Source organism: Cygnus atratus, chromosome 10, assembly GCF_013377495.2.
Source record: "Cygnus atratus isolate AKBS03 ecotype Queensland, Australia chromosome 10, CAtr_DNAZoo_HiC_assembly, whole genome shotgun sequence".
Classification (NCBI taxonomy): Eukaryota; Metazoa; Chordata; class Aves; order Anseriformes; family Anatidae; genus Cygnus; species Cygnus atratus.
In genome coordinates this window covers 5,247,798-5,273,060 of record NC_066371.1, presented here as the reverse complement: position 1 = coordinate 5,273,060, position 25,263 = coordinate 5,247,798, and the positions used below count along the sequence as shown (strand labels likewise).

At 43.1% G+C, this 25,263-nt stretch overlaps 1 protein-coding gene across 4 annotated transcripts in view; it reads left to right on the top strand.

Annotated features, from left to right (window-relative positions):
- Positions 1-25,263, top strand: part of MITF (melanocyte inducing transcription factor) — a 102,552-nt gene that overhangs the window by 55,983 nt on the left and 21,306 nt on the right. For all 4 annotated transcript variants that reach the window (XM_035547085.2, XM_035547087.2, XM_035547086.2 and 1 more), the window contains exons 2-3: positions 2,167-2,413; positions 24,146-24,373. In XM_035547085.2, the coding sequence (XP_035402978.1) occupies positions 2,167-2,413; positions 24,146-24,373 (475 nt within the window). The remainder of the gene's footprint in view (positions 1-2,166; positions 2,414-24,145; positions 24,374-25,263) is intronic.

Below are 25,263 nucleotides of genomic sequence, written 5' to 3'. Positions count from 1 at the left end.
GCGCTTGTGAAATGAGCGTCTTGGCAGGCAGGCAGGTATTGTGTAGCAGCCTCCAGGCTGTGTTTCTGGCAGATCCAGGCATTATTTAAACTCAAACGCGTTGCTGGCAATAGCTACGGTTTGACAGCACGTTGTTCCCAGTGATTCCTTCATTCAGGACTTGGGTGCCTTCGCTGCTGAGAGCATCCTAAAACATCTGTGTAGCCCAGAAGAGCAAGAGAGTTTGATTCAATGCGGTGCTGGAGGAATGTCGGCGCTCTTAGCGTTTCTGGGCAGCGTGAGCTGGGATGAGGAAAGGGCAAGTAAGCAAATCTGCAGGGCTCCTTCCCACTTGTCATTCCATTTTTTCCTGTTGGCCATGCAGTAGCAGAGGAGGTGCTGTTCTCTGCTCTTCTCTCTATTGGGGGTGTGTGCTCAGTATTTTTTTTTTTTTTTTGTGGTTGGGGGTACACGATCAAAAAGGTTTGGAGACCTTTCTGGAGACCTGTAACTATCCTAGCCGTACAAATGCACGTTTCCAAACTGGAGGGAGACTTCGTGAGTGGTTCAGATGTGCGTTCAAACGCGGCTGCGGCCAGGAAACGGGCTGCTGGGCTGAGATGCGAGAATGCTCTGCCGTTAATTGGGAGGGTGGTGTTTTTACAAGTATCACAGTCAATGACTTGTCTTGAGCAGCTAATTAGTGCGATTATTCCGCAGCTGCATTAGTTTCACCACAAAGGTTTTCTCTTGTTTTATCAAAAGGATCAGTGTCTCTGTGAGTGTTTCAACCTGACAGGTCTTAAATAGCAAGGCTGTCTCCTCCCAGCGCTCCTTCCCTGCCCCCAGAAGGCGAGCTCTCTTGATCTCTTGTGCAAGTAAGCGTGGGCTCTCCTTTTTCATTTCCCCTATGAACACAACGTTGGTCCTAAACAAATCTCACAGGCTTCTAAGCGTGCCCAAGCAGACGTGGCTCTCGATGCCCGCAGCCTCCAGGGGCTGATGCCGGAGGGATGCTGGCTCGCGAGCTGCCCAGCACTGCACTGAGACGCGGGGAGCAGAGGCAGGGGGCTCACAGGCAGCTCGCTCCTGGAGTGGGACAGCTGCTGCCGGCTTCCCCAGGCATCCCGTGTTCCCCTCTAGCCCGGCGTGGCCTTTCCTTCCCCAGAGCCCTGCCTGTGCACTGGGCGTCCGTCCTCAGTTGGGATTAGAAACCAAGTGCCGTCATTTACACGCGCTGTGGCGCCTTCTCATGTGGATGCGCGGAGTCAAGGGTTCCTAGCCGCTGCTAACTTCCTTCCCTCCAAGGATGTGTAGCTTGGTATTTACCTCCCTTAATTGCTCCATCTTAAGGACGCTACAGAAATGTCTTGTAAATGGAGTTTTGCTCCTGGGGGCGAACAAAGTGGTGGGGTCTTTCAGGAGGCGTCTTTGCGGTTTATGGCAAACTCCTGGGTTTGTCCCGTGTTACCCGCTGGGATGTTCGGTCTGTCGAGGGCTCTTAGCAGGTGAAGGTGCGTAGTGTGTTCGCCCGGGCAGCACAATAGGCTTTGGTAAGGGTGACTGAAGGAAAGCCGTGACTGTTTGTGCTGCCTGCTCCTGCATCTCGCCGCACCCAGGAGATGCTGGTAGGCCTCAGGTGGGAGCTGCTGCTTTTGGGGTCTGGTTTCTAGCTATGAAGAATGTCACCGTCAGCAAATCCAACCCCCAGGTAGTATTTTGCAGAAAATAACTGTACTTTATTGTATTGTGCTTTTATGGAAGAGGTAGAATTTCTTTATTTATTTTGAGGTAGGTGATTAGACCTGGCGTATTACCTATACCTATCATTAGACATGGTTCATCCTTTCCATACTTTAAAAAAAAAAAAAAAAAAAAGGGATATAAAGGGATATGAGTGCCTGCTGCTACCTATAAAAGCATTTGTTTTTCTCATGGATGGTTGCTGTAAGAGTAGTAAATCATTTTTTACAGCTGGGTATTGGCATTTGGAAATGTTTAGTTGCTGCGAAGTTAAGGCAGCCTAACGCACCGCTAAGTGTCTGCGGTGGGTCGGCTCCGAGCTCCCCGTTGTGTGGTGCCGCGTATCCTCGCGGATTCTGCTCCGTGCCCCAGAACAATTCTGCAAACCCTGAGCGATGAAGGCGCTGGTAGAAGCTGAGCTGTCTCTCTCTGGTCTTCCCACAGCAATTCCGAGCATCCTGGCGCTTCCAAGCCTCCCTTAAGCTCCTCCAGCATGACCTCACGAATCCTGCTACGGCAGCAGCTCATGCGTGAGCAGATGCAGGAGCAGGAGCGTCGGGAGCAGCAGCAGAAGCAGCAAGCAGCCCAGTTCATGCAGCAGAGAGTTCCCGTCAGCCAGACACCTGCCATCAACGTCAGCGTCCCCGCCAGCCTGCCCCCCGCCACGCAGGTACCCATGGAGGTCCTCAAGGTACGTCGGCGGCTCCCCCGCTCTGTGTTGTAGCTCTCATTGAAATGGACTTTATGTGCCCTAGGGATGGGGTGACAGGTACTTTCGGAAACAAAGTCTTGCAAATAAGCACACTGTGGCTTGATTCACAGCTTTCTTTGGTGTCCTGGTACGGAAGAGTAGAAATCCTTCTTAGTTTGTGATTTTTTTCTTTATACTTTGAGATCTCGAGGGAGGTTTTGTTATAAAACTACCATTTCTCTAGTTTTCCCGTTGGAAATCATTGTCCAGTCTTTCTGGCACTTAGTGTTTTTCCAAAGAAGAAATTATTAATACATATTTAAATAAATATTTCATTTAAAAAATACATATTTTAAAAATTTGAGTCAAAACTCATTACAAAAGAGCTCCTCAGAAAGCCTTAATCTGAAATATGGGTGAGTTTCCAGGCTCTTGCAACAAGCCTTTGTAATCCTTTTTTGCTTAAATGACTTGTTTGCTATTAGTAGCTTTGGATTCCTTGTCTTACTGGAAACTGTAGGAGCTTGTTAGTATCTCTCTGTCAAAGGGGATGTAGCTTGCTAATTACTCGGGGAAAAACTTGTTCAACCAGAAGAAAAGAGTATTTCATGCACAGGGTAAGTCTACATAGAGTGAAACAATGTGAAAATGTGTTAGTAAAAGAATGTAAAAAGTGATGTAAAAATATGACAGTAAAATTTTCGTTAGCTTTGAAAAGTTATTTATTTGCTCTGCATTAGTGCTAGATCTTTTTATTGCAGTTGGATATTTGGTAATTGCTTTCAGTTGGTAAGCATTTTCTTACCAGATAAGTTAATTGAACTTGCTTACAATGCATTCTTGTACTTTGCCCATCACTGCTCTATATCGATGATATGTATTCCAAGATTTAGCCTTAAAATAGGCTTGCAGATGCAGTATTTCAAGACAGTCTCAGCATGACTGTTTTATGGGGGAAATGTAGGGTCCTTTTATTTATTGAACCTGTATTACTGTATTGTGTTGACAGTGCCAAAATTAATACTTGATGGGGATACTAGAATATACTCAAGTGTGGTCTACAGCGTAGATCTCAGAGCAAAAAGAAGGCGTTTGAATTTTGAGTTACATATTTATTTTTTAAAGGAAACGTGTGTACAGTACACTTTGAGCGTGTGTGCAAGTGTGTATATTGAGGAGTCTAAAATTACCTGGGAAAAGCTATTTTTTCTTAATGCTTGTCCACCCTGAATTTGTTAAATTCATGTGAAGGACTCCAACGTGAATCCTTGTCCTTTGGGATCACAGAGGGAGCATCTGTCCCCAGTCCTGGGCAGCATGCTTGACCCCATAGAGCAAAAAACTATGTGAGTGCATCCTTACCTGGCTTGTAAATTAAAAGTAATACCTAGCAGCAAGGGCTTTTTGGCAACAGAGAGTCGTGTGTTGTAGGTAATGGCTGCGGAAACACGCAAAACGACGTCTGACTCCTCGTTATCTACCTTTACATAAGGAACAGCCAAAATTAGCAAAACCAAGTCCTCATGGTCTCTTGCTGGGCTTGAGAGAAGAGAGACTGGTTTGCTCACTTTTGCTGCTTATGTTTTTAGTGGAAGCAGCTAAAGATTCTTGCTTTTTTCCTTACTGATACCAGACTGGACCAACTCTGTACAGAAAAAAGTGCTAAATACCAGGCTCGAAGTCATGTTCTGTAATTTATTTTAAACATTAAAACATTTTCTGCTGATGTTTCAGTGCGAATAGGATTTTACTGGAAAGTTCATATGATTTATGATGATGATGAAACAGGTTGCTTGGCTCAAAAGATGTGTTTAACAGTAAATTGGGATCTTCCTGGTGCCGATAGGCTGACAGCCAGCTCTGGCAGCAGTAACCTGGTTGTAGTGACATCATTTCCCCGGAGCTGCTTTTTACACTTCAGTTGCTTTTAGCTGTAGACAAATTATCCATACGAGCTGTACAGAAGTTTTAATTAGGTGAATAGGGAACTACACGTGGTAACTTTATTATCCAGATGGTCTGGATTTAGTGACCTTAAAGAATGAGATGGACAAAAAGGGGATTTTTACACTTTGAGAAATGTTAATCTGGAAGGCAGTTTTCTTTAAAAAAAGCTTTTTGAACGTTACTACACAAATAAGGCCAAAAGTGGCAGCTGCTTTGTTGTTAGTTTTGACGATTTTTATAGAGTTTAAAATCACATTAGAAAAAGAGAGAGAAGAAAAACCAACGTGTTGATTTTGTTCACTCTTTGAATTATGTAATTACACTGTGTGGCTTGCTGTGTCCCGTATCTCACGATATTAGGGGAATAGTAGTTGAGTGTCTGAGGATGGTAGTTTGGAATGACTGGTTTAAAAAGAAGCTGAAACTGTTGATGAGTTTGCATTTTGTATTTGTTTTAAAGATGTTTAAAATGTCATTTAGAAACAGTACAGAAAGAAAGAGTAATACATACTAATCCATGTCACATTGCATAGGAATTTCCAAGTTACATAATGTGGCCATTACATTCAAGGGCATATGAATAAATAGGATTTTATTTTCTTGAGTAATGACTTCTTATTGCATCATTTCTATGTCAAGTAATGTAGCTTGACAAGGTAGGAAATGACCTGTTGGAATTAAAATGTAGTGTTGCTTAGTGAAGCCTAATTTTGTGATGGACTAGGAATGGGGCTAATACCTATCAAGCAGTATCTCTTCTCATCTAATAGCAGGACGGTTTGTTAGGGGTTTCAGTTGTCATTCTGTTCCACTGGTGTTAAATTTCACAGACATACGGGCTAGTTTGTCTTTAAGCATCTTCTCATCCGTCTCCTGCTGCTGGTTAGGTCTAATGCTACATGGAGGTGTCACAGGAGGTTCTTTGCTTCTGCTCTGCTTCAACTTCTTGCTCTGTCTTGGAAATAGGAGAAAGTAACTTAAAATGTGTTGATTGTTGGAAGGGTCCCAAGCCCTGGTAATGTTCAATCAGGAGCCTGATGTACACAGTCAGTCAATACGTTTTATTTAAGGAATTAACTTCTTTTGTACAGAATTCTTCTTAAAATATCTTCAGTGGCTTTCTTTATAAAATAGTTTCTTCCATACAGGTGTATTATAGCTTTGTGTCCTTGATAGCAAGAAGTTGTTCCTGTTGTTGTTGTTTATCCTCCTGCCCGGTAGGATTCCTTTCCTGCTGGAGCAGAAGCACCTCTGCAGCTCTCAGTGCTGGGTGTTGCAGGGCTGACCTCTGGGAACAGATCCCCGCAGTTCTGTAAGTGGGGTCAGCCCGGTGCTGGAGGAGGTTGGGCATCAGGTCTCTGCCTGTCACCTGTGAGAAGTGATGAGAGGCTAGTCCTGCTCCCAGGTCGTCCATCCGCAGAACAGTGCTGCTGTTAATCCTTGTCGAGCTCAGTTTGTTACAGGGGACGAAACCCTTGGCTATTAGAAATTGAGAGAATCCACCCTAGGTTTGTAGGGAAGCTGGTCTGTTAAAAAGTTTTCCTGTAGTGGGTCTCAAGCTTCATCTGTTAATGTCTTCCTTCTTGATATCACAAAATCATTTTTACACCTGTAGTCCTAGTATGTCTGCTGACCCTTATGTCTGGGAGCATCCTCGGCCTGCAGAACTGCAAAGTAATTCCTTTGACAGCATTACCAGGTCAGGCAGGATTGAAAACATCACCAGTGGGCAGCAGACATCCATCCCAGGTTTTCTTCTGCCTGGGGTCCCAAACCAGCTGCAATACCTCCTTTTCAAAGTCTAGAACCAACCAGTGTTTACTGCATTTCCGCTCTTGCTTTATTATTCTTTGCCCATCTCACGGCAGCGTTGCAGGCTGATCGCCACTGATGCCAGAGTGGGTCCATTCACCCATCTTACTGCCACCCCTGGCACTGCTGTAGCTCACGCTTATCTTTCTCCTTCCAGCAGCTTTTCTAGAGTCAACAGAAGCGCAGCGGCGCAGCCGGGCTGTCTGGGACAATGCGGGAGGCCCGGCTGGCCTCTTGCTTTAACCCTCGTGTCATTGTTCATTCAGGTTTTAAATGCGCCACCCCGATAAGCTCTTTGCATCAGATACCCTGTATTTCTTTTGAAATGCCAAGCATGCCTTCTGAGTGATGTTAATGACTATGGACAAGTATTGAAAAATGCCTCCTCCCAGACCTTTTCCAGCGTGCTCTGTTACGAAGAGCGACCTGTGGTGTTAATGTAGTCCTTCTGCTTACCAGGGAAGGCTGTGCAGTTAGAAGTAGTATTACTGGTGTAATAATTACCATGAGACTTCATTGTATGGGAGATCAATCTATCTGTCCTACAGTTCTGTAGAACAGGAACAATGGGATGTCAAGATAAACGTGTGGTAGCATCTGCTACAGTAAATGTGTGTTTGTGGAAATGCTTATCTGATCAAAAGTTGATTTAATCGAGCCTGACCATAGTAGATAGCGGTGTGTGCCAGTATGTTAAGCAAGCCTGGCACCTATTTGTAATTGTAACTCGGAGAAGTGATTTGCCAGACCAGGTCTTGCTGAACTGCAGATACAACACAACAGAGTCGGTGAGTGTAACTTCAGCCCACAGCACATTCTTCAGAAAGAAAAACTTGCTTTTAACCACAGAACCTCTAAAGCCTGTCTTAAGCCTTCACGTAAGTAAGATATCTCTCGGGCCTTCAATCTTTTGCTTGCTTTGTCGGTTGTAAGCTTCTCCAGAATGAGAACTGGCGCTAACATCTGTGGTGAGTACTAGAGGTAAAATGTAAACTCTTGCTCAACGCAGAGGTTATTGGACGTTAAACATGCGTGGAATTCAAGGGGGCAACGTACTTCTGTGTACAAGTGTCTGACTGCTTGACTGCTAGTGCAAACCCTGCCTTCACCCTTCATCCCAAATCTCCTTTTCCTATGGGTGTCAGTGCGTGTGTTGCCTAGGTTGTATCAAACGCTGTTTCAGCCCAAGTCAGTTTAAAATAAAACCACCTTACCACCCTTTACTGGTTGAGCCAAGAAGACGGAAGGGGTCAGTGCTGGTCACTGTGGTTGTGCTGGTTGCCTCCGCAGCTCCCTGGGCAGCAAGCAGAGCCCGGAGCCCCCCACGGCGCTGAAGGCCGGGGGGAGTCATGTGGAGGTCTGGGGAGGCCTCTGTCAACGGCTTTGACAGACGTTAAATGTTGAAATGCGAAAACTCAGATCTGCTTAAAGTAATCTTCAGGCATTATGTACACTCGCAAATATTTCAGTTCTTCAGCTAGTTTGGCAGCATTATTCTCCGAGACGCTGAACCTGTGTAGTGAATGAATTCAAAGTGACAAGCTAGAGACATTCCTGCCATTCAGGAGAGGCTTAAGGAATTTCTTATTGGCTAAATTACAAATATGCAGCATTTTGCCCAGCACTGCATGGCAATTTCAACCTGCCTGACCGTGACAAGATTAGCGCTTTTCCTCCCCCTCCCCAGCAGTTATATTAAGGGGAAAAAAAAAAAGAAATTAGATTAAGAAGTACCAGGCAGAGATGCAAAAGCTTGAAAGAGTAAAAACCAGCCTTACCTTGAACGATTCTGTCTGTCATTGGATTGGTGCCTTAATTAGCCCCATGTCCTTTAACCTCTTGAGAAATAAGTAAGGGATAAATTTGGGGATAAAGACAAAGACGCCCAGAGATTTACCACACACCGCTAGGTAATTCATCAAGGAATGCTGGTAATTAGCCCTGCCTCTTTCCTTTCTGGCTCATTTAATAAAACTGGTTGATTTAAAATAATGCCTGCTGGTTCATTATCAACTGCTTTAAGAGCCAAGTTATGAACTTGAAACAAAAACCAGTATTGTGTTGTCTGCGAAGGACCTGGTGAGTCTTTTACTTTAAAAAAAATAATGAAATAAATTACTCAGTCTCCCCACCACCCCCCACTATATAATTAAATATTATTTTGTGCTTGGATTACCATTTGGCTTTTGGGGTGTATTTTATTTTCTAGTGTATGCTGCTGAAAAGCAGAGAAGAGAAAAAAATTCCAAGATCTTGAAGAGGAACATGTCAGGTTGTGTTAAGACAGCGTGGCCTGATGGAATTCAGCTGAACACTGCCCTCCCAATAGTAGTGGGCCAGCTGAGGAAATGGGTAGCTGTTTTAACTCTTTATCCCTCAGAGATAGGTGCCAGCTTCATGTCTTGTTCTTTGACCAAAAGGGTCCATCTTAGTAATGCATCTCTGTACTGCTTGCAGTGGAAATTGTCCCTGAACTGAGGATGGAACACATTTGGTTTGTGTTTCCTTAGGAAGATATTCATGCAGCATTCTTCAGTAAAAAATATTACAGAAAATTTTTTTTCTTTACACAGAAGGGGCATTCCTCAGAAATGAAATGTCAAGCTAGAATTGGATCAGTAGGCTGCCATCTTTGCACTTCTCTGAAGAACAATTCTGTGTGGCAGCATCCACTTAGGATTTCTTACATCATCAATTGCTAGCCAGTGGATCTGGTTAGTTCCGTCTGTCTGACTTAGAGAATTAAATTATTATTACTGTAAATCTTCCTTTAATAATTAATGACAGGCTCAGATTGCAACACTCCTGAAACTTGTGGGCTAGAGGAAAAGTAGACTGTGCTAGCATTCTGCTTAGATCTTGAATCTGGGGCTTGCCTGATCTTGAATCCTTCAGAAGGCTTTCTGAACCTCTTGTAATTCATCAGTACCTTCAGGGGCAGACTTGCTTTAGTGCAAATAAGGAAAAACATCCTCCTGGCTTGTCATGCATGCATCCCCTTTGCATCCCCATGGCTGCTTCTTGTTCTTGGCACTTGTGCTCCATTACATTTTTTTGTGACCCAGCAAAACAGAGCCTGATTTTAGATGCGTGGCAGATTGGGATGAAATAATCCATCCGGTGGTCTTCGTGGAATCATTATCCTGCCAATCTTTAGTTCACAGCAGTTCTGCTACCAACTACAAAAATATCTTGCTGCCTCCAAACATTTCCGTGGAGAGTGCTGGTGGGATGTTGGGGTGACAGCTCGGTCCTGCAGGCTGTCACTGGCACTTCCATTGGATGCCAGTTTCACATTTAACCTATTTGTTATTGTGAGACTTGGTGATATATTTTTGTAGTTGAATTGTCTTAGAATTATGTACAAACTTTCAAGCTTGTAAAGATATGGAGCACAAAATAGAGTATCTTTAAAAACATAATAAATCAAAAAGAGCTATTTAATTACCAGTGTTTTTGCAAAGTTAGAATGTCCCAGCCAAATGAATAAACTGGGTGTCCCACATCCTACTCTTATCCTTTCAGCATACTGGAACAACATTTTAATTGTGGACCTCTGTGATTTAGTGTCCTTGACTTGCTGATTATCAGTAGGCTGTGATGTCTCAGGTAGTTCTTTGAAAACCCTTGGATAATTTATCCAATTTAAACAATTTATTTTTATTTTTGAACATGACCAGAAGCAGCATGCCTTTCAACATCGATATTACAGTAATTAAGCTAGCAGATGAAATGCTGTAAGCACTGGAGAACACATTCAGGGGTGTCATTCCTTGCATTGCACTATCATAATCTCTCAGCAGATGGCATTATGGTTTCCAAGAGCGTCTATTTCTTGGGAAAGCTCTCAGTTGCTGTTGAAGCTGCCTTTCTAGACTGTTCGCTTCTCTGGAGGCTAATAGTCAAGTGATAGAAACTGGTTTTCACACATTATTCTAATCGTGTTGTTTATATTGTATTTTGTTTCCACCAATTCATGTCCCAGAGGTGTCTTAAAGCCGTTAACCAGTCGTACGCCCTACACAACAGTTACTACATGTGGAAACAAATTGCTGCTAGAAAGTCTGTGGAAGGCAGGCTCTCTCTTGAAAGTAAACCTGCTACTGGCATCCAGTGGAAGTAGTAAACTTGTTCAGCAAGTACAGCTGGAATGCTTTAAATAAATAAAATAAAAACTGGAATCTGCAATGTATCCAAAAACGAACACACTGAAGTGAGCAGAAATGCATCTTGTGTTTAAAAAACACAAACAAAAAAGCAATGGTTTAAAGAGTATTTTTTTTCTGTCTTGGGGCAATGTATTCGTATCTCTCTCTTCCTTCTGAACATGGAGGGAGGCAGATCTGCTCCCCAAAAAGCGTCATAGGCTATCGGGAGGGAGCTGTGTGGCCTTGATAGGAGGGCTTGGGGTCTCAGAAGGTGCTGGGCACGCAAGCATCTTTAAAAGACTTGGAGTCATTGCCGTAAGCTCTAGAAAATCCTCACAGCGATTTTGGGAGTGTTTTTCCCTCCCTATCTAACACTGACTTTTTTGGTTTCCTAGTTACAGTGAAAGGCCTTCCAGTAAACCGCTGTGCTCAGTGCACTTGTGGTGGTATAAAAGCAGAAGTTATCCTGACTCCGAATCAGGAGTGAACTAGGAATGTGATAGGAAGTTTGTGCATCAAGGTGCATGAATCAAAGGTTCTGTTTCAGGCTTTCTTCCTAGAAGTCACCTGGAAATTCCTAGCTGAAACCATCAAAACTTTACGGACTTCGTGGCTGATTCTGAACAAGGTTTCCCATTCTTTTTAGAGGAAGAGAGAAGCAGGAAGCAAGTGGAAATCCTCTTTTCAAATCCAGTGGAGCAGAGCTTCTCTTACTGCTGCTGCAGCCCTGTGCGAACTGGGGCTGTGTTGCTGAAGCCATGTAGTGCTCTGCTGTCCTTTCAGAAAGGGCTTTGAAGTTTGTTCTTGTCTTGATAAACAGCAAATTCTTAGAAGTGAGACTTAGTTTTAAAAAATACACCAGTTATCTCTATCGTAACTCAATAATTTCAACTATTTCTAGTACTAATCTAGTACTACTTGACTATTTTTTGGAAATTGTGCCTCTTGAAATCTAGTTGATAGCCATGCTGACATGACACAAATCTGTATAAAATCTACTTTTAAGGGCTTTGGAAGTACTTGTAGGCTTGTTTAAAATGACCTCTGTGAAACTTAATCCCCTCTCCCTACCCTGCCAAAATGGATTTTCATTTCTGAACAGTACTTTAAGAAAAAAAAATATTTCTGACTTAAATTTGAAATAATACTGAGTCCTGCAAATTTGGCACAACCTACCAAAATTGGGCTTCCTGACTCCCACTGAAACTAGAGTCTTCTGAAATACCACGATAGGCTGGGTCTCAAAGAAACAGTTTGTTCAGGGAAGAAGTAAAGTGACCTTGAGTGAGTCAGCAGTTGTGTGCAGCAGTCGTAAGCTCTCCGTCCTTTCTGTGTTTCTAAAAGGAAATGAATCTTAGACCACAGGCACCATTCATTGTGCAGCAGTTAATGGGCTCCTTTCACATGAAAGTTCATATATTCCTGAAGGGTGCAGCCCTGTATGGTTTATTGTGTAAAAGGAAAAATAGTATTTAATCATGCTACTGTGGCTTTTCAAAAGAGTTTATGCTTTTCTAATGTATATTGGCTTTTTGAGGGAAGAAAAGTGGTGCCTTCTGCTCTGGAGTGCTTCTTATTAAATTAAGTGGGTGCTCTGTGCTAAGCGATGCTTCCCATGTGGATTGCTGCTCAGAACTGCCTTCCTCCTCTCTCTGCGGTATTTAATGTAAGGAACGAGGGGACAGCTTCCAGACAAGGCTTCGGCCTGAGTCAGGCTGCTCCCGGGCTTTATCCTTAAAAAGTCTCTCTGAGTTTCCACCTTCTCCAGGAATTGGTATTAATTCCACTTACCGCTTCAGTTGAGGCTGCCAGGACCAGCTGGTGGGGCTGCGGTGGTGGCGCCCGGTCCCGATGGCTCTGCGTGGTGTGAGTGCGCGGCGTCGAGGTGCTCCACCAAGATGCAGTGAGAAGCGCGACTGCCACGGCACCCAGGGAACGGCAGCAGAGAACTGTTAGGGCACCGCAGCTCATCTAGCACCACATTTATTTCTCTAGTGCTGCAATTCCCGGTAGCGTGCCTCAATTGACTATTGCTTCCAGCTGTACGTAAGCAGTAGGCCACCAGATGGGGTAAGGCAGAAGCAAAATTGGCTATTATTCAACCTATTGCTTATTTACGCCCGTTTTTGGGGGGTACAGTTCTGTGACACGTGGACTTCTGGCAGCAGAGGTGGCTGATAGTGTTCCTTGCAGCCCTGGTGGCCTGGAGCAGCAACGTGCTTTGGAAGTCAATTCCCCGTTGTCCTCACTTATTACAAGTTAGTTTATTTGCGCAGAGTGCTGTTGATGAGCACTAATTACATTCGTGTCAGAGGAAATTAAATGAGAAGCCGTCGTGCTCTGCAGCCACTACGGAGAGCTCAGCCCGTGAGACCGGTCCCGAGCCGGGCTGGCAGCGGTGGCCTGGGGCGCACGTGGTGTCCGCAGCCGGTCCCTGGCGGCGCCCCGTGTCCCGCACCACACCGCTGGTGGGCGCACACCAAGCTGTGGGGGCCTTGGTGCCGCTGCCACCAGGTCTGCTCTCCTCCAGCTCCCTTGCTTTATTCCTCCGTTCAAACTTTCAGTTAAAATCAACACAGTTCGGTGTGTGCCTATTTGCGTTTTTAAAGCATTAAGATCTCAGACTATTTATTCCATCCTGTAAAATAATGATATGCTAAAATGGTTTTATACTTGAAGTATAAAAAGGGGTAAGGAAGGTGGAGAGAGTGAGTTAGGATCTAGTTATTCCACATCTAATCTCTACCTCTATCTAATTGTCCAGGCTCTGCTTGCCTGGAGCTGGGTTATGCTTCCACACTCTCTTAGGAAGCTAAAAGTTTGTGTACATCATCAATCAGTGGTGACAAGTTTGTTGTGATACACGTGCAGTGTTGCCTGTTTTCCAGTGGCTAGAGGCGATAACGTGTATTTTCCACACTAATATGGCTGTGCTGGAAGGTGCAGTGCCTATTTCCCCTTGGGAACCTAGTTCTGTTCTTGTAGCAGCATTTGAAGGGTTACACCAGTGTGGTTTAAAATAGGATTCTTTTGAGACCAAGCCTGGAGGCCCTAAATGTCTCTCGCAAGAGACGTTTTGATCTTCTGACAAAACCAATACTTCTGAATTTCTTGGCAATACTGATCTGCAGCTAACCTTTGGAGAACAGGGATGATAACACACACCCGTCTTTGTATCTCGTAAAGTGCCTCTCCTGGTGAGCTGTTGTTTGTGCTTTTTTGAAGTTCAGATGAAACCCTTGACAAGAGCTTTCTGTAAAATGTTACGGAAGGTGGAATTAGTGTGGTGCCACGCCACAAAATGTGATTCGAGTCCCATCAGGAGAGTCCTAACCCTGCCATCAGTAGGAGTGCACCCAGCGGAGCATCAAGAGCTCGCAGGCCCTTGCTCTTGTACAGAGTCAGCGCTGAAAAGGCTGCTGTTAACTGGGGCACGGCTATGTGCTGGACAAGCCAGCTTTTCATATAGCACATTTTTCACAGCCTCTCTTTTAAGTATTCCTGATTTAAAAAAAACGTGCTCGTGCAACATCTGTTGAAGTAATGATTCTGACTGCACTTTTTGGTTACGGCTGGCTGAGCAGAGCCAACCGCAGCTGACTGAATTTGTGTCCAAAGCTTTCCCCAGTTCAGGTGATGGTGCTGCGAATGCTCCGTCCTCTGGCCTATCAAGGGTCACTTATGTGGACGGGTGCTTCTCATTTCACAGTGTAACTGATTATTTGCCTGCCATATGTGAAATAACATGAGGAGAAGGGTTTTCAACAGCTCATCTCTGTGAGACACGGAGGGGCAGGTGTGCGGAAGGTTACAGAAGTGGCCGAGCGGCTGGGTGTTGTTTTTGTCGGTATAAAATAGATCGTGATGCTGTATCTCGGTGTATGTAGGGCCTGAGATCTTTAAAGGGCTGAAATGTTGCCATCCTTCTTTAACAAATGAGCCTACGATAGTCTTGTGTGTGCTTTCTCCATTTTTTTTTCCTCCTGGGAGCCAGAAGATAGCCACCATCTGGCTGTTACGGGAATAAGATCATGGGGTGTAAAGGTGAGGTCACACAACATTATGGCTCTTTGCATTAAATACATCTTGGTGTTACAAAAGTGTTAGGGCAGCATTCCTTTAGCTAAGAAACAACTAAAACGCTAAATTTCATTGTGGTTTAAGATGAGTGCAATAAACATACTTAATTTCTTACTGCTGTTACCTTTAATCTCTTGTGGCTACTGTGATGTCTGCTCTAACACCTTCTTTGTGAGTGAGATGTCAGGAAATAAAATATGTAATGTTGCTTAATGGAAGTGTCAGGGACATAAGCACTCTGCTTACTAGGAAAAGCCATCACCTGTCAGCAGTAATGCTGACAGCACAGTTCTCAGCTTTGATGCTCTGTGGCATCAATTCGGCTGGCTGGGTTAATTCTCCTCTAGAGCGGAGGCCTGCCCCTGTGTAAGGGCTGTACGCACCTTTGTGGCTTGCCAAAGTACCAAAAACAAAATCCCAATTCTGGTATTTAGCAGAATGCTTCAGATCGTAGCCGGTTGAGTTTGCATGAAGGTGACTTGGGTTGTCTTACACTAGCGAGCACGGTGATCGAGCACTCCGAGGTACTGAAACTGCCTTATTACAACTCAGTAGGTTTTAATACAGTCATAAATAACATCACAGCTCGTTGAACAGAAGGATAAGAATCAGGCAGTTCGGTGGTAAGCCAGCTTGCATTTCCTTCACTTAAAAGAACTCAGCAGTTTAGTATTATTTTAGGCTGTTTCTAATGATCATATTAGCAGCATGAATAAAACGGGTGCATCTAGACTGCTTTATTCTGCTTCTCCAGACCTTCCGTATTGGGGCTGACATGAGACATCATAGGCTGTAGGCAAAGTATCTTAGAGCCCAGCAAAGTCTTTCTAATTTTTTTTATTAACTGTGACATTTAGAAGCTCAGGGCATTTTAATGGATAAAACCGTTCTGAATTAACAAAATCTTCATTCTGTTGCTAATTTTTTCTTACGGCGCTACATGTCTGTCATAAAGCAGATAGCCTCCAAACAGGCATGTTCTTAAACAAGTGTCCTTTGTGCTGTAGAGTGTGATGCTAAGTGATTTGTTAAAATAAATGGTCCTTTCAAAATTATTATGACTTTTATTTTTGGGCATTCCTTTTAAAGTTATAGTAGGAAGGTCTTCCAGTTAGTGGTACAGGCCAAACACAGCACGCACTGTGGTGTTCGTTGGGTTTGGCATTCATGTTTTCTCTTTTCAGACTTCACTTGTGAGCAGTGGCATGTCTTGGTATGTGCTTTGTCAGTGGCCTTGGGAGCATGCTGCCAGTCTCACAGTCCCCGTGGATTATGTGAACAAAGAGTGTAGCAGTATTTCACCTGGATCATTTTAAAATACGTGTGCAACGAGTGTGGATGTCCTGTTGGTGTGCAATGTGCCTCTCCAAAGTAGTTTTTTTCCTCTTGAATATAATAATCCAGGAGTTGTATTTGCACTTACAAATAACTTCTATTCAAAAAAGGGAAGGACACAAGTATGGTTCTGTTTGTGGGTTTTGGCTGTTCAATATATTTTGATCTAGTGCCATCTTTACATCTCTTCCTATCTTGCATTCCTTTGCTGAATGTTGAAATTTCATAAGTAAATACTTGGATAGCCCACGGGCAGTACTCTGAACACCACTTCTTTCTTACAAGCTAGAGCTGAGGATTTGAAAGATTTGCAGTCAGACTTAGTCCTCGCTTGCCCCCCAAGTGCTGAAGATAGTGTTCCTCTACACCGGCAATTATCTGGGCTCAAACTTCATCTCACGTGCTATAAAATCAAGCAAGCTTTCACAAACTTCGTACTAACAAATAAGACTAGTGTTGAGGGTAGGGAGTTTTAAAACATTATGAAAATAGTGTTTGGTTGGTTGGTTTTGTTTGCTTTCGTCTACAGTTTGAGCAAAATGGCCAGTTTTAGCTTAAATTCCACCTGTGAAAAGTCAGTGTTGCATGATACGCATGAAGACAAGCCCATGCGGTGACAAGCAGATTCACTGGATTAAAATCTGTCATGCTTGGCGACTGTTTGACAATGAGTGACCCTAGCAAAACAGGGCCTGGAGAACGGCACCTCTCCTCACCTCTGGAAACTGCCTCGGAGCCCTGCAGGATTTGAGGAGATGCACGTTCCTCCTTTTTGCACAGCTAAGTGCGTGCTGTCTCTGCTGTGAGCTCTAGATATCCATCCAGAATCTCTAACCCTTTGTACCTGTGAAAGTTGATGTGCTTTAAGTCATAAGCTGACCTGTCAAGGCCCTCCTGAGAATGAGTGTTGCTGTTCTGCATTTCTTCCTTGCCATCAGAAATGCTGTGGAACTAAGTTGTTTGAAGCCACCAGGTTCTACAGCAGATGTGCAGTGAACCAGGGACCTGGAAAGGAAATATTCTGTTGTGCAGGTATAGCAGGGGTTGCTGAGGGTCGGAAGGGTGGCAGAATTGGTAACTCCTGTGAAATGTAACTGATAGGCTTGCTCAAGCTCTAAATATGTGACTGCAGGTCAAAGCTGGCACTAGCTAATGCCGTGCTTGGCAGCCTTGGGAGGAAGATAAGGTTGGACAAATATTTTTACCAATCTGAAGTGACTCTTTCAAGTCAATAGTGAACTGTGTTAAGAGTGGTCTGGATAAATCTTAAGTCTGTGCTGCTATAGGAAGCATGGATGATAGCACTTTGGCTATGAAAGGCTTTCCAAGGAGAAGCTGGGAACAGAGGTGGCTTCAGACCATCCATACTGGCTTTGGGGCAACTGAGATGTGTGATCCTACAATTCTGCTTCCTCTGGAGCTGACGTGTCTCTGCCAGGTCTTACAAGAGGTCTTATGGAGCAGCTTTATGTCTGTCATTGACAGTTCCTGTATGGGAGAGTCTTCTCTTTCATGCCCTAATGTGAGTAGTCTCAAAGCCTGTAGTTCAGATGAGAAAGGAGGATGTAGATTTGAGGTGCTTGAATCAGGTTTTTTTACCTTGGCAGTAATTCAAGCTTGCTGGTCAGATGCAGTTTTGTGGCCGATATTGTTGTCTGCCAGTCATGAAATATTTACACTCTCAAGGACCTGGTATAGGTGAAATCGTAGCAAAGATTTGTGTCTGAGGTTTTATGGAGTCAATTACTTGTCTGTCCTGAAATGTTGAAAAGGTTTCTGGTACCTACCCAGTAACTATAAAAAATAAAAATTTATGGCATGTATGTCAGAAAGTAATCAGCTGAAATGTTCATTTCCTAACAGAAAACTGTAGCAGTTCAAAGGATGAGATTCTGTCTGAAAACCACACTTATGGAATGGCAGCTAGCATGCCACTAACCTCTGTAAATTACATCAATTCCTGTCATCTTAAGCAAATTGGTTAACCTCTCTTTAATTTCTTTAGATACTCTTATCATGTGCTCCTATAGCTAAAGCACAGTTTTTAAATACCAATCACAAAAACTTTGTTCTTTTTTTGTCTGCTTCTGTGTCTTTCCCTTAGAGGAAAATGTCACATTACACAGAGGAGTTTTTGGTGATGGGCAAAACGATTCTCAGTTGTGTAAACGATGTTCTTTCTGTACAATGTGCCTTTTCATTTTCGTAACTGTGTGTTTGAAGATGACTGTTGGAATCACTTAGACTGCAATCACACTGCTGGCTCTTAAATGGCTTTCTTGTAGCTGCCTTGATTTTCATGTTCAGAGTGTGTTTTGGATGAAGTAAGTAACACTTAATAAAATGCTCTGGTTAACAGATGTAATTTCCTTGCTTTGGCTATGTCCTAAGATAAAATACTGAAATAAACTCCTCTTCACACGTCATTCCCCAGTCAATAAAAGTAACTTTTCAGGTTTCTCCTCTTCCTGGGCTTTTTGGTCAGTGTTGTTCTAGTCATTGCCCCTGGGTTATGGACTGAAAGAAAGGGAGCAAATATGCTCTAGAAAAGATGGAGAGAAGGGGAGAACAACAGCCAAAGAAGTTATGAAATAGGTTTATCTGTTTCTGAATTCCCAGTTCCCCTTTGGAATGATATGTACTACAACCCAATCGACTTCTTTTTGATTATATTTCAAGTGAGGTAACTGTTTCATCCTGGAGGACTGGAAAGGTTTCAGAAAGCAAGAAGACTGAACTTCTAATTTGAAGCTACTTCAGACCACAGATGTCCTTAAGGGGAAAAACGTGATGTCATTGCTTAACATTTGAATGCTGCATGTGGGAAAATGTCTTTGAGAATGAGTTAAACCATTTTCTTGCTGGATATTTGAATTTCTCTGAGTTCGATACTGTGAGGGCTCTTCCTGGCATTGCAGTGAAACCCATGATCAATACTTTAATGAAATAATTGAAATTGTATGTGGTGCTTAGGATTTCTAGGCATAATAGGCCAGCCTGTGGTGAATATTGTTTGCAGAATATTGAATCTGGATTAGAAAGCCTAAGGAGAATAAAGGCTTTTAAGGCTGGGTAATAATGATAACTCACACTACAAGAAATCCCCCTTGAATGGTTATTTATGTTTAAGACTAATTTGCCAGCTGCTCAAAATCAAGTTAACTATGTATACGTGCTTTGACAGTAAAATGCAGTCATCTTAAAGTAAGAGGCAGTAATTGATTATCTTTCCTTTTTGTTGTTCTCAGACTTTTTTATCTCATGTGAAATGATAAACACCTGGTTTTGACTTTATTCAAGGACCTAGAAAACAACTTGCTGCTAATCCCTGAAAGTGATGGGTCGAAGCAGCTTTAAAAACAAGACTAGCTGTGAAGGTCTGGACTAGCATACTGAACTGGCTTTCTGGTGCAGGGAACCTAACTGAAGCCAGTATAGTAGCTCTTGCAAAACATGGCACTGGTTGTGGTTTTATATAATTTTTCTTTGGGTACCATTAATTGTTAAAGGATGCAGAATTTTAACCTTTCTTAAAAATCCCATGACATTTAGCTGTCTAAGCAACAAAAAGTTCTATTGAACTGAGAAAACCGACCAAAAAGTATTTTATTTGTAATTATAAACTGTAAGTCCTAAGGCAATTTACTTGAAACAAATGGTCTTTTTAATTAAAAAAATAAAAATGTGGGGGTGAGGGGAAAAATTCTTCCTCCCACTTTGGTTAGCTGTCCTCTCTAAATCTTTGGTAAGTTTCTGTGCCCAAGCCTGCCTATGCAGAAATGAAGCATTAAGTAGTTTGGCTGTGCTTTCACAGAAAGGTTCAGTGGTGTGTTTTGATGAGAAGAATCTTCTGTGTGATTCAGGCAACCCAAATGTGTTCCTTCCCTGCCTGTGGGGGACCAGGGAAATGTTAGGCAGCCCAGAGCTGTCGGCATTATGACAGGTTATCAGGAGACTCTTGCAGATGTACCACCACAGCTGAGCACTGGGGCCTCTTCAGCTTTGCCGGCTAACTCCTTGTTTGAAGGGTTAATAATCCACTTTTTCCTCAGAAGTGGGTGCTGTATCTCTTGGAGGATACAATCCTGTCCTATTGGAGGAGGAAAGCAGGGGAGCTGTTCTGACCAGCAGGGTCTGAGCTCTCGCCACACACTAGCTCCTGCTTGAAGAACTAGGCCTGACCATGGCCTAGGAGGGAAGCACGGGGTGTTGTGCTTCTGGGCCTCAGTGTGTGCCCTACCACAAAGAGTGGTGGAGGTGTGTTATCTGCCTGAACCGTGTGGAGATGCTTTCCTTCCTGTGGAATCTGCTGGCTTTGTCGCACTGCCATGAGGAGTTGGGATACCATTGTTACATGCCCCTCCATTCCGAGATTAATTGTATGTTCTTTTATTCAAATGTGGAAGTATGTTGGATCAGCTACAGACTGAGAGGACATGTTTTCTCACCGAATCTCTCCCTTGCATCATTTCAGAGCAATTTAATGACAGAAAAGGCAGTTCTGTGTTCTGCAATTCACTACTGGACTTGTGTGAGGAGGTGACATGACCTTGGAGAACTGTGCATAACTAGCAGAAAATGACCACAATTTTTCTGGTAGTTTTTTCTGTAAAGGCAATAGAGAGTCTTTGCTGCTGCTGCTGCTAATTTGAAGTCCAGACACCTGACAGTAAATGCATTTCCTCAGAGCCAGTTGTTACCAGTGTATAACAAGATAAAAAAAAAAAAAAAAAAAAAAAGTGGTCCAGTGGTTAAGTTTGTTCAAAATACTTCCAAAAGACTGTGCCTTTGTTTCTGAACCAAAGTGATTGTGTGGTGTGTCAGGAATTAAACCAGCTAGGTTACAATCTGTCTTTGCAGTTCTGCTGCATGTAAATCTGCAGTGCTGTTTGTCTAGCAGTTATGTTCCCTGTAAGGAGGAGGAATTCCCTTCACCTCCAAATAGCAGAAAATAGCCTCTGGACTCTTGCTGAAGTCTGTTGCCCTGTGCCAAAGAGGACGCACTTGTCAGTAAGGTTAAAGAGATCAGAGAATAGTTGCATTTCTGTAATTGGTAGAAATCTGATATAAGAGAACTGAAATAACTTCAGAGGCAGAGGTAGGTAAGGTTGATGCGATTCTTGAGAGAGCTCTGCGGGGCTATTCTGTAACAGTAAAAGCCTAACACAAAAGCTAAATGCCCAGCCTTACTTCCTAGTTTCTGATGAAAAGTTCTATCAGAAGTGCCAGTTGGCTTCCAAATACGTTCCAGCTGAAGTAAAAATGCTGCATTTTCATGCTCTTGTTGCTCTTCTCTCTACTTAGACACAGGATTTTATTTGTCATGCTACTAATAAACAGTACCCTAATGTCTGCTGGAATTTAAAAGGAGCTGTGTTCTTTCTGAAACTGAATTTCACACTTTTTTTTCTTGCCTTCCCTGCAACAAAGGCCAGCACAGCCTATTAAAGAAAAAAAATACTATGGAGTAGCAGAATAAGGCAAAAAACTAGGGGGAAGATGTGTTCTTTTCTAATGTCTATTTAGCCAACAAGAATCGGATGTCGCGTAGACAGCGTGTGTTTCAAAACTTGCTGTGTTGTGGAGTCAGTTCGGGGTATTAGTACCTCTGTAAATTGTGATGATACTTGCACATTTTGCGAGCTCTCGTATCGTCAGCCTGCAGGTTCAGACAATAGGGCCGTGCGTATGGTCCTTACAGCCAAATGGCAGACCGCTAATACATCAGCCCGGATCTGTTAGATGGTGTGCGGGATCCCAGCTATGCCTTTCATTGTAAGCTTTGTTACTGCTAATTTGCTCTTTGGGCATTTCCAATACAGAAGTTTTGGTGTCTGACCTCGGCAGTGAGAAGGAAGAGGAGGACAAGGCGTGCGGTTGTGCGCTGGGCGAAGCAGGGACCTGTGGCACAGCGCAGAGCACTCGTGCAGTGAGCATGGGGAGCAGTTTTGTGTCAGTGGAGATGTGGATCTTGGAATTTTGCTCGTCCCTCTCCTGGGAGCATGGATCTGTGGTTGATGCAGAGAGGAGGCTTAGTTCCGTCCCTCCCGCTGGCTGAGGGAGCACAAGGGGTTTCTGATGCTGGGGAAGGAAAAGGACTGTGCGAATACTGTAAGATGAGTAAGGCTTGTTTTTAAAATAATGTACTCTAAGATAAGGGTTATGAAAGCGAACTCATTTACTGATAACTTTATCTACTTGGAAGATGAAAATTTAAGTGAAAAATAGGCTTATCTGAGTAGCGGAACTCTTACCACTGGTGGTAGGAAAATTGATAATGCAGTTTGGGACCCGCAAAGCAAGCGCTGTACTTAGCACAGCAGGCTGCCGGATTGTCTTGGCACTTGGTGCTACAAATCAGGTTAAGCTCTCTTGACACCCTCTCTTAAATATGTTTCTATGTGCAGCAGACTTTGGAAAACGGCACAAGTAGAGCAACTTCAGATGCATGTGCTTTAGCACAACGCTTTTGTCAAGCAGTTGGGTAGCAAGGATAAGAAAGGTCTGGGAGGCCTAGGGACCATGTGCAGTAATGCCTCTGGGTGGACAGAGGTATATTTGCAATGTGCTTTAGCCAGTCATCAACCCTTTCTGAACCGGAAACCTTGCTGCTGAAGGCTGGGACATATTGAATGGGCACAAGGGAGGCTGAAGAAGCAGCACGGCTCCTTGAAATCCTGAAATCCTCCCTGTGGAGCTGCAGGTCCGGGGTGAGGCTGGTGCCCGGAGCAGCGGGTGCCGAGGGCAGGGCAGTGGGCTGCTGCGGCTCCCGCGGTCTCATCCCGAGCGCCCCACGGCTGGTGGATGTGTGTTGGGCTCGTAGGGCATTCGTTCGGTTATTTCTTCCTCCGTACTTAAAAACTTTTAACCTTACTGCTAAAGAAAAATACCATTGTCTATCAGTATGACTGGAACGAAAGATGAATAGCGAGTTAGCCTTGAGCAAACTGTCAATCTGACTTTGATAGGCCATCACTTAAAAGGTCCTTTTATGTTTATGAAAAAGCATGACGTCAAAGCCAGGGAAAAAATACCAATACTTAGGGCTAAACTTGCACAGCCCCTGTGTGAACTGTTTGTTTCTCTACATGCGTAGCTAATTAGCCTAGGTTACTATAAGTCTGAGTGGTGGCGTTCCAGTTTCTGCTGCTGGTTTGGGGCAGCTTGTTTATGGTGCTTCCGTATGTGAATCGCTCAGACTGGAGTAGCATAAAGCAAAGGGTATTGCAGTCACTTCTCTCACAACCTATCAGTATTATGCTGGAAATGCTTGAGTATAATCATTATCAGGTGAGTTATTTGCAGACTCATTTTAAAACCTGTTGCTAAGAAGGCTTACAGTGGGCAGGAAATCCTTTTCCTCTTGTATCTAGTTTGCTTTATTTAATTTCTTCCACAAAAATGAGTGGGGAACGTGCATGGTCAGTTGTAATGGTAATAGAAGTCACTTTACTAGGACTGTTCAAAACCAACAAACTTTTCAGAGTATTATTTTACTTGTTTGTTTTCTACCTTTTGATAAAGACATTAATGATCAAAGAAAGGTGACGGTGTTTCCAAGATATGGTGACATTTTTCCCATTTAAAAAAAAAAAAGGACTTTTCTTCTCTTGCTTATTTAGAGTGAATGAGAATAGTTCGGTATTCTTTTTTCATATTTTACATGTGAAAATATTTCTAAGCGCTGGAAAGCCTATCTTAAATACAAAAATGGCTGCTGCTGAGAACAGTGATTGATCTGACTGGAGACACTGCTTTTCTTGCATCTTCTTTGTGTAACGCATTTTTTAAACAGGCCGTCTTATTTGTATGTGACTTAGGCCATATATCTGAGTTATAAATAATCTAGAGACAAAAAATGGCACATTACTTTTTTTTTTTTTTAACAATGCATTTGATATTTTACAAAAATGAAACAAAAACCAGCAACAAATTAAATCTGTCCTTTACTTGAAATCTGATAAAGGATAGCGGTTGATACATTTGGCTATAATTAGTAGCTATTAACAAGTAAAATGAGTCCTGCTGTGCCGTGTATTTCTCCATATTTTGGTGAAAATTACATGTCGTGCAGCTGAAGGTCTGAACAGAGAAGCACCTGTTCTGGGGTATCTGTGTGACCTGGAAAACCTGAGCATTGGTTTTAAGTGGGAAATCTCCCCATGTGAAAGAAAAGTGGAACTCGTTGCCCTCCTGTTAATAAGTCAGTTATTGAAACGTTCTCTCAGGAACTCATTCCTTGCCACTGAACGTGAATTAGTGAAGCCCTGTTGAGTTCCTTGGAGCTGCGCGGGTTTGTAACTGAGTCAAATGCTTAGCTGGTCTATGTCACAAATGTATAGCTCAGATCGATGCCACATGTAATGACGTTGTAAAACAATAAAGCACGTTCCTAACTCCTGTCATACAGGTGCAGACTCACCTTGAGAACCCAACCAAGTACCATATTCAGCAAGCCCAGCGGCAGCAGGTAAAGCAGTACCTCTCTACCACTCTAGCAAATAAACACGCCAACCAAGCCCTGAGCTTGCCATGTCCAAACCAGCCCGGTGATCACGTCATGCCACCTGGAACTGGAAGCAGCGCGCCCAACAGCCCGATGGCCATGCTTACGCTTAACTCCAACTGTGAAAAAGAGGTAATACGCTCTCATTGTGCATACTCTTCAGTAAAACGGAATTGCATTCTGCTTTCTTTCTGTTTCAAACCATATTTGCTAATTAAGATGTTATGTTTATCTTCTTTTCTGAACTGCTCACTTGGAAAATGCAATTAATGCTTCTTTGCCTGCCTGATGAATATGTATTTGTATAAAACATTAGGGCAAAAAAAAAAAAAAAACTCTGTCCATGTAATTTCCCTTTTTGAACTATTTTAGCTAGTTTATGCTTATTAAAACTTCTATTTTTTTTTTTGCTTGCTTGATGCACACAGTGAATAGTTGACCTTTGGAGAATACAAAGCAGTTTTGTTAGCTGTAGCTTTCTGGAATAATGTTATTTATGGCCCATTCAGTGTAGAAAGAGCAAAGAGCATAACAAAAATAACTGAAAAAAAGCAGACTTTTTTAAAGATATTTTAGGGTTTTAGGAATTTTTGGACTAAAATTTGAGCAAGTCTCTTACTTAATTTCAACACCAGATTATCTCAGCTAGTATATCCTAAAATGTTACTGATGTGCTCTTTCAGCGCTGCAAATTTGAGACTTCACTAGCCTATGCCTAGAAGTTGTTCACAATCTTGTCTTAACATTTGCTGGCAAAAACTTAGTTGGATGTTGTATGTGCTCAGGTGCAGAACAAAGGTTAGTTGAAAGACATTAGCAAGTAAAAGAATCATGTCAATATTTCAGCGACTTGACAAACGAGAGAGAATTATAGAGCTCCCTTTGTTCCCCATCCTTCCTCCGAGCCTTTGTGCCAAAATTTTAATACAGATGCACTCTGTGAGGAAAAATTTATCCAACTCCAAAAACAGTTATTTAAAAACCTGGTTTTTACACATGCAAGAGGAATTACTTGTGCTCCA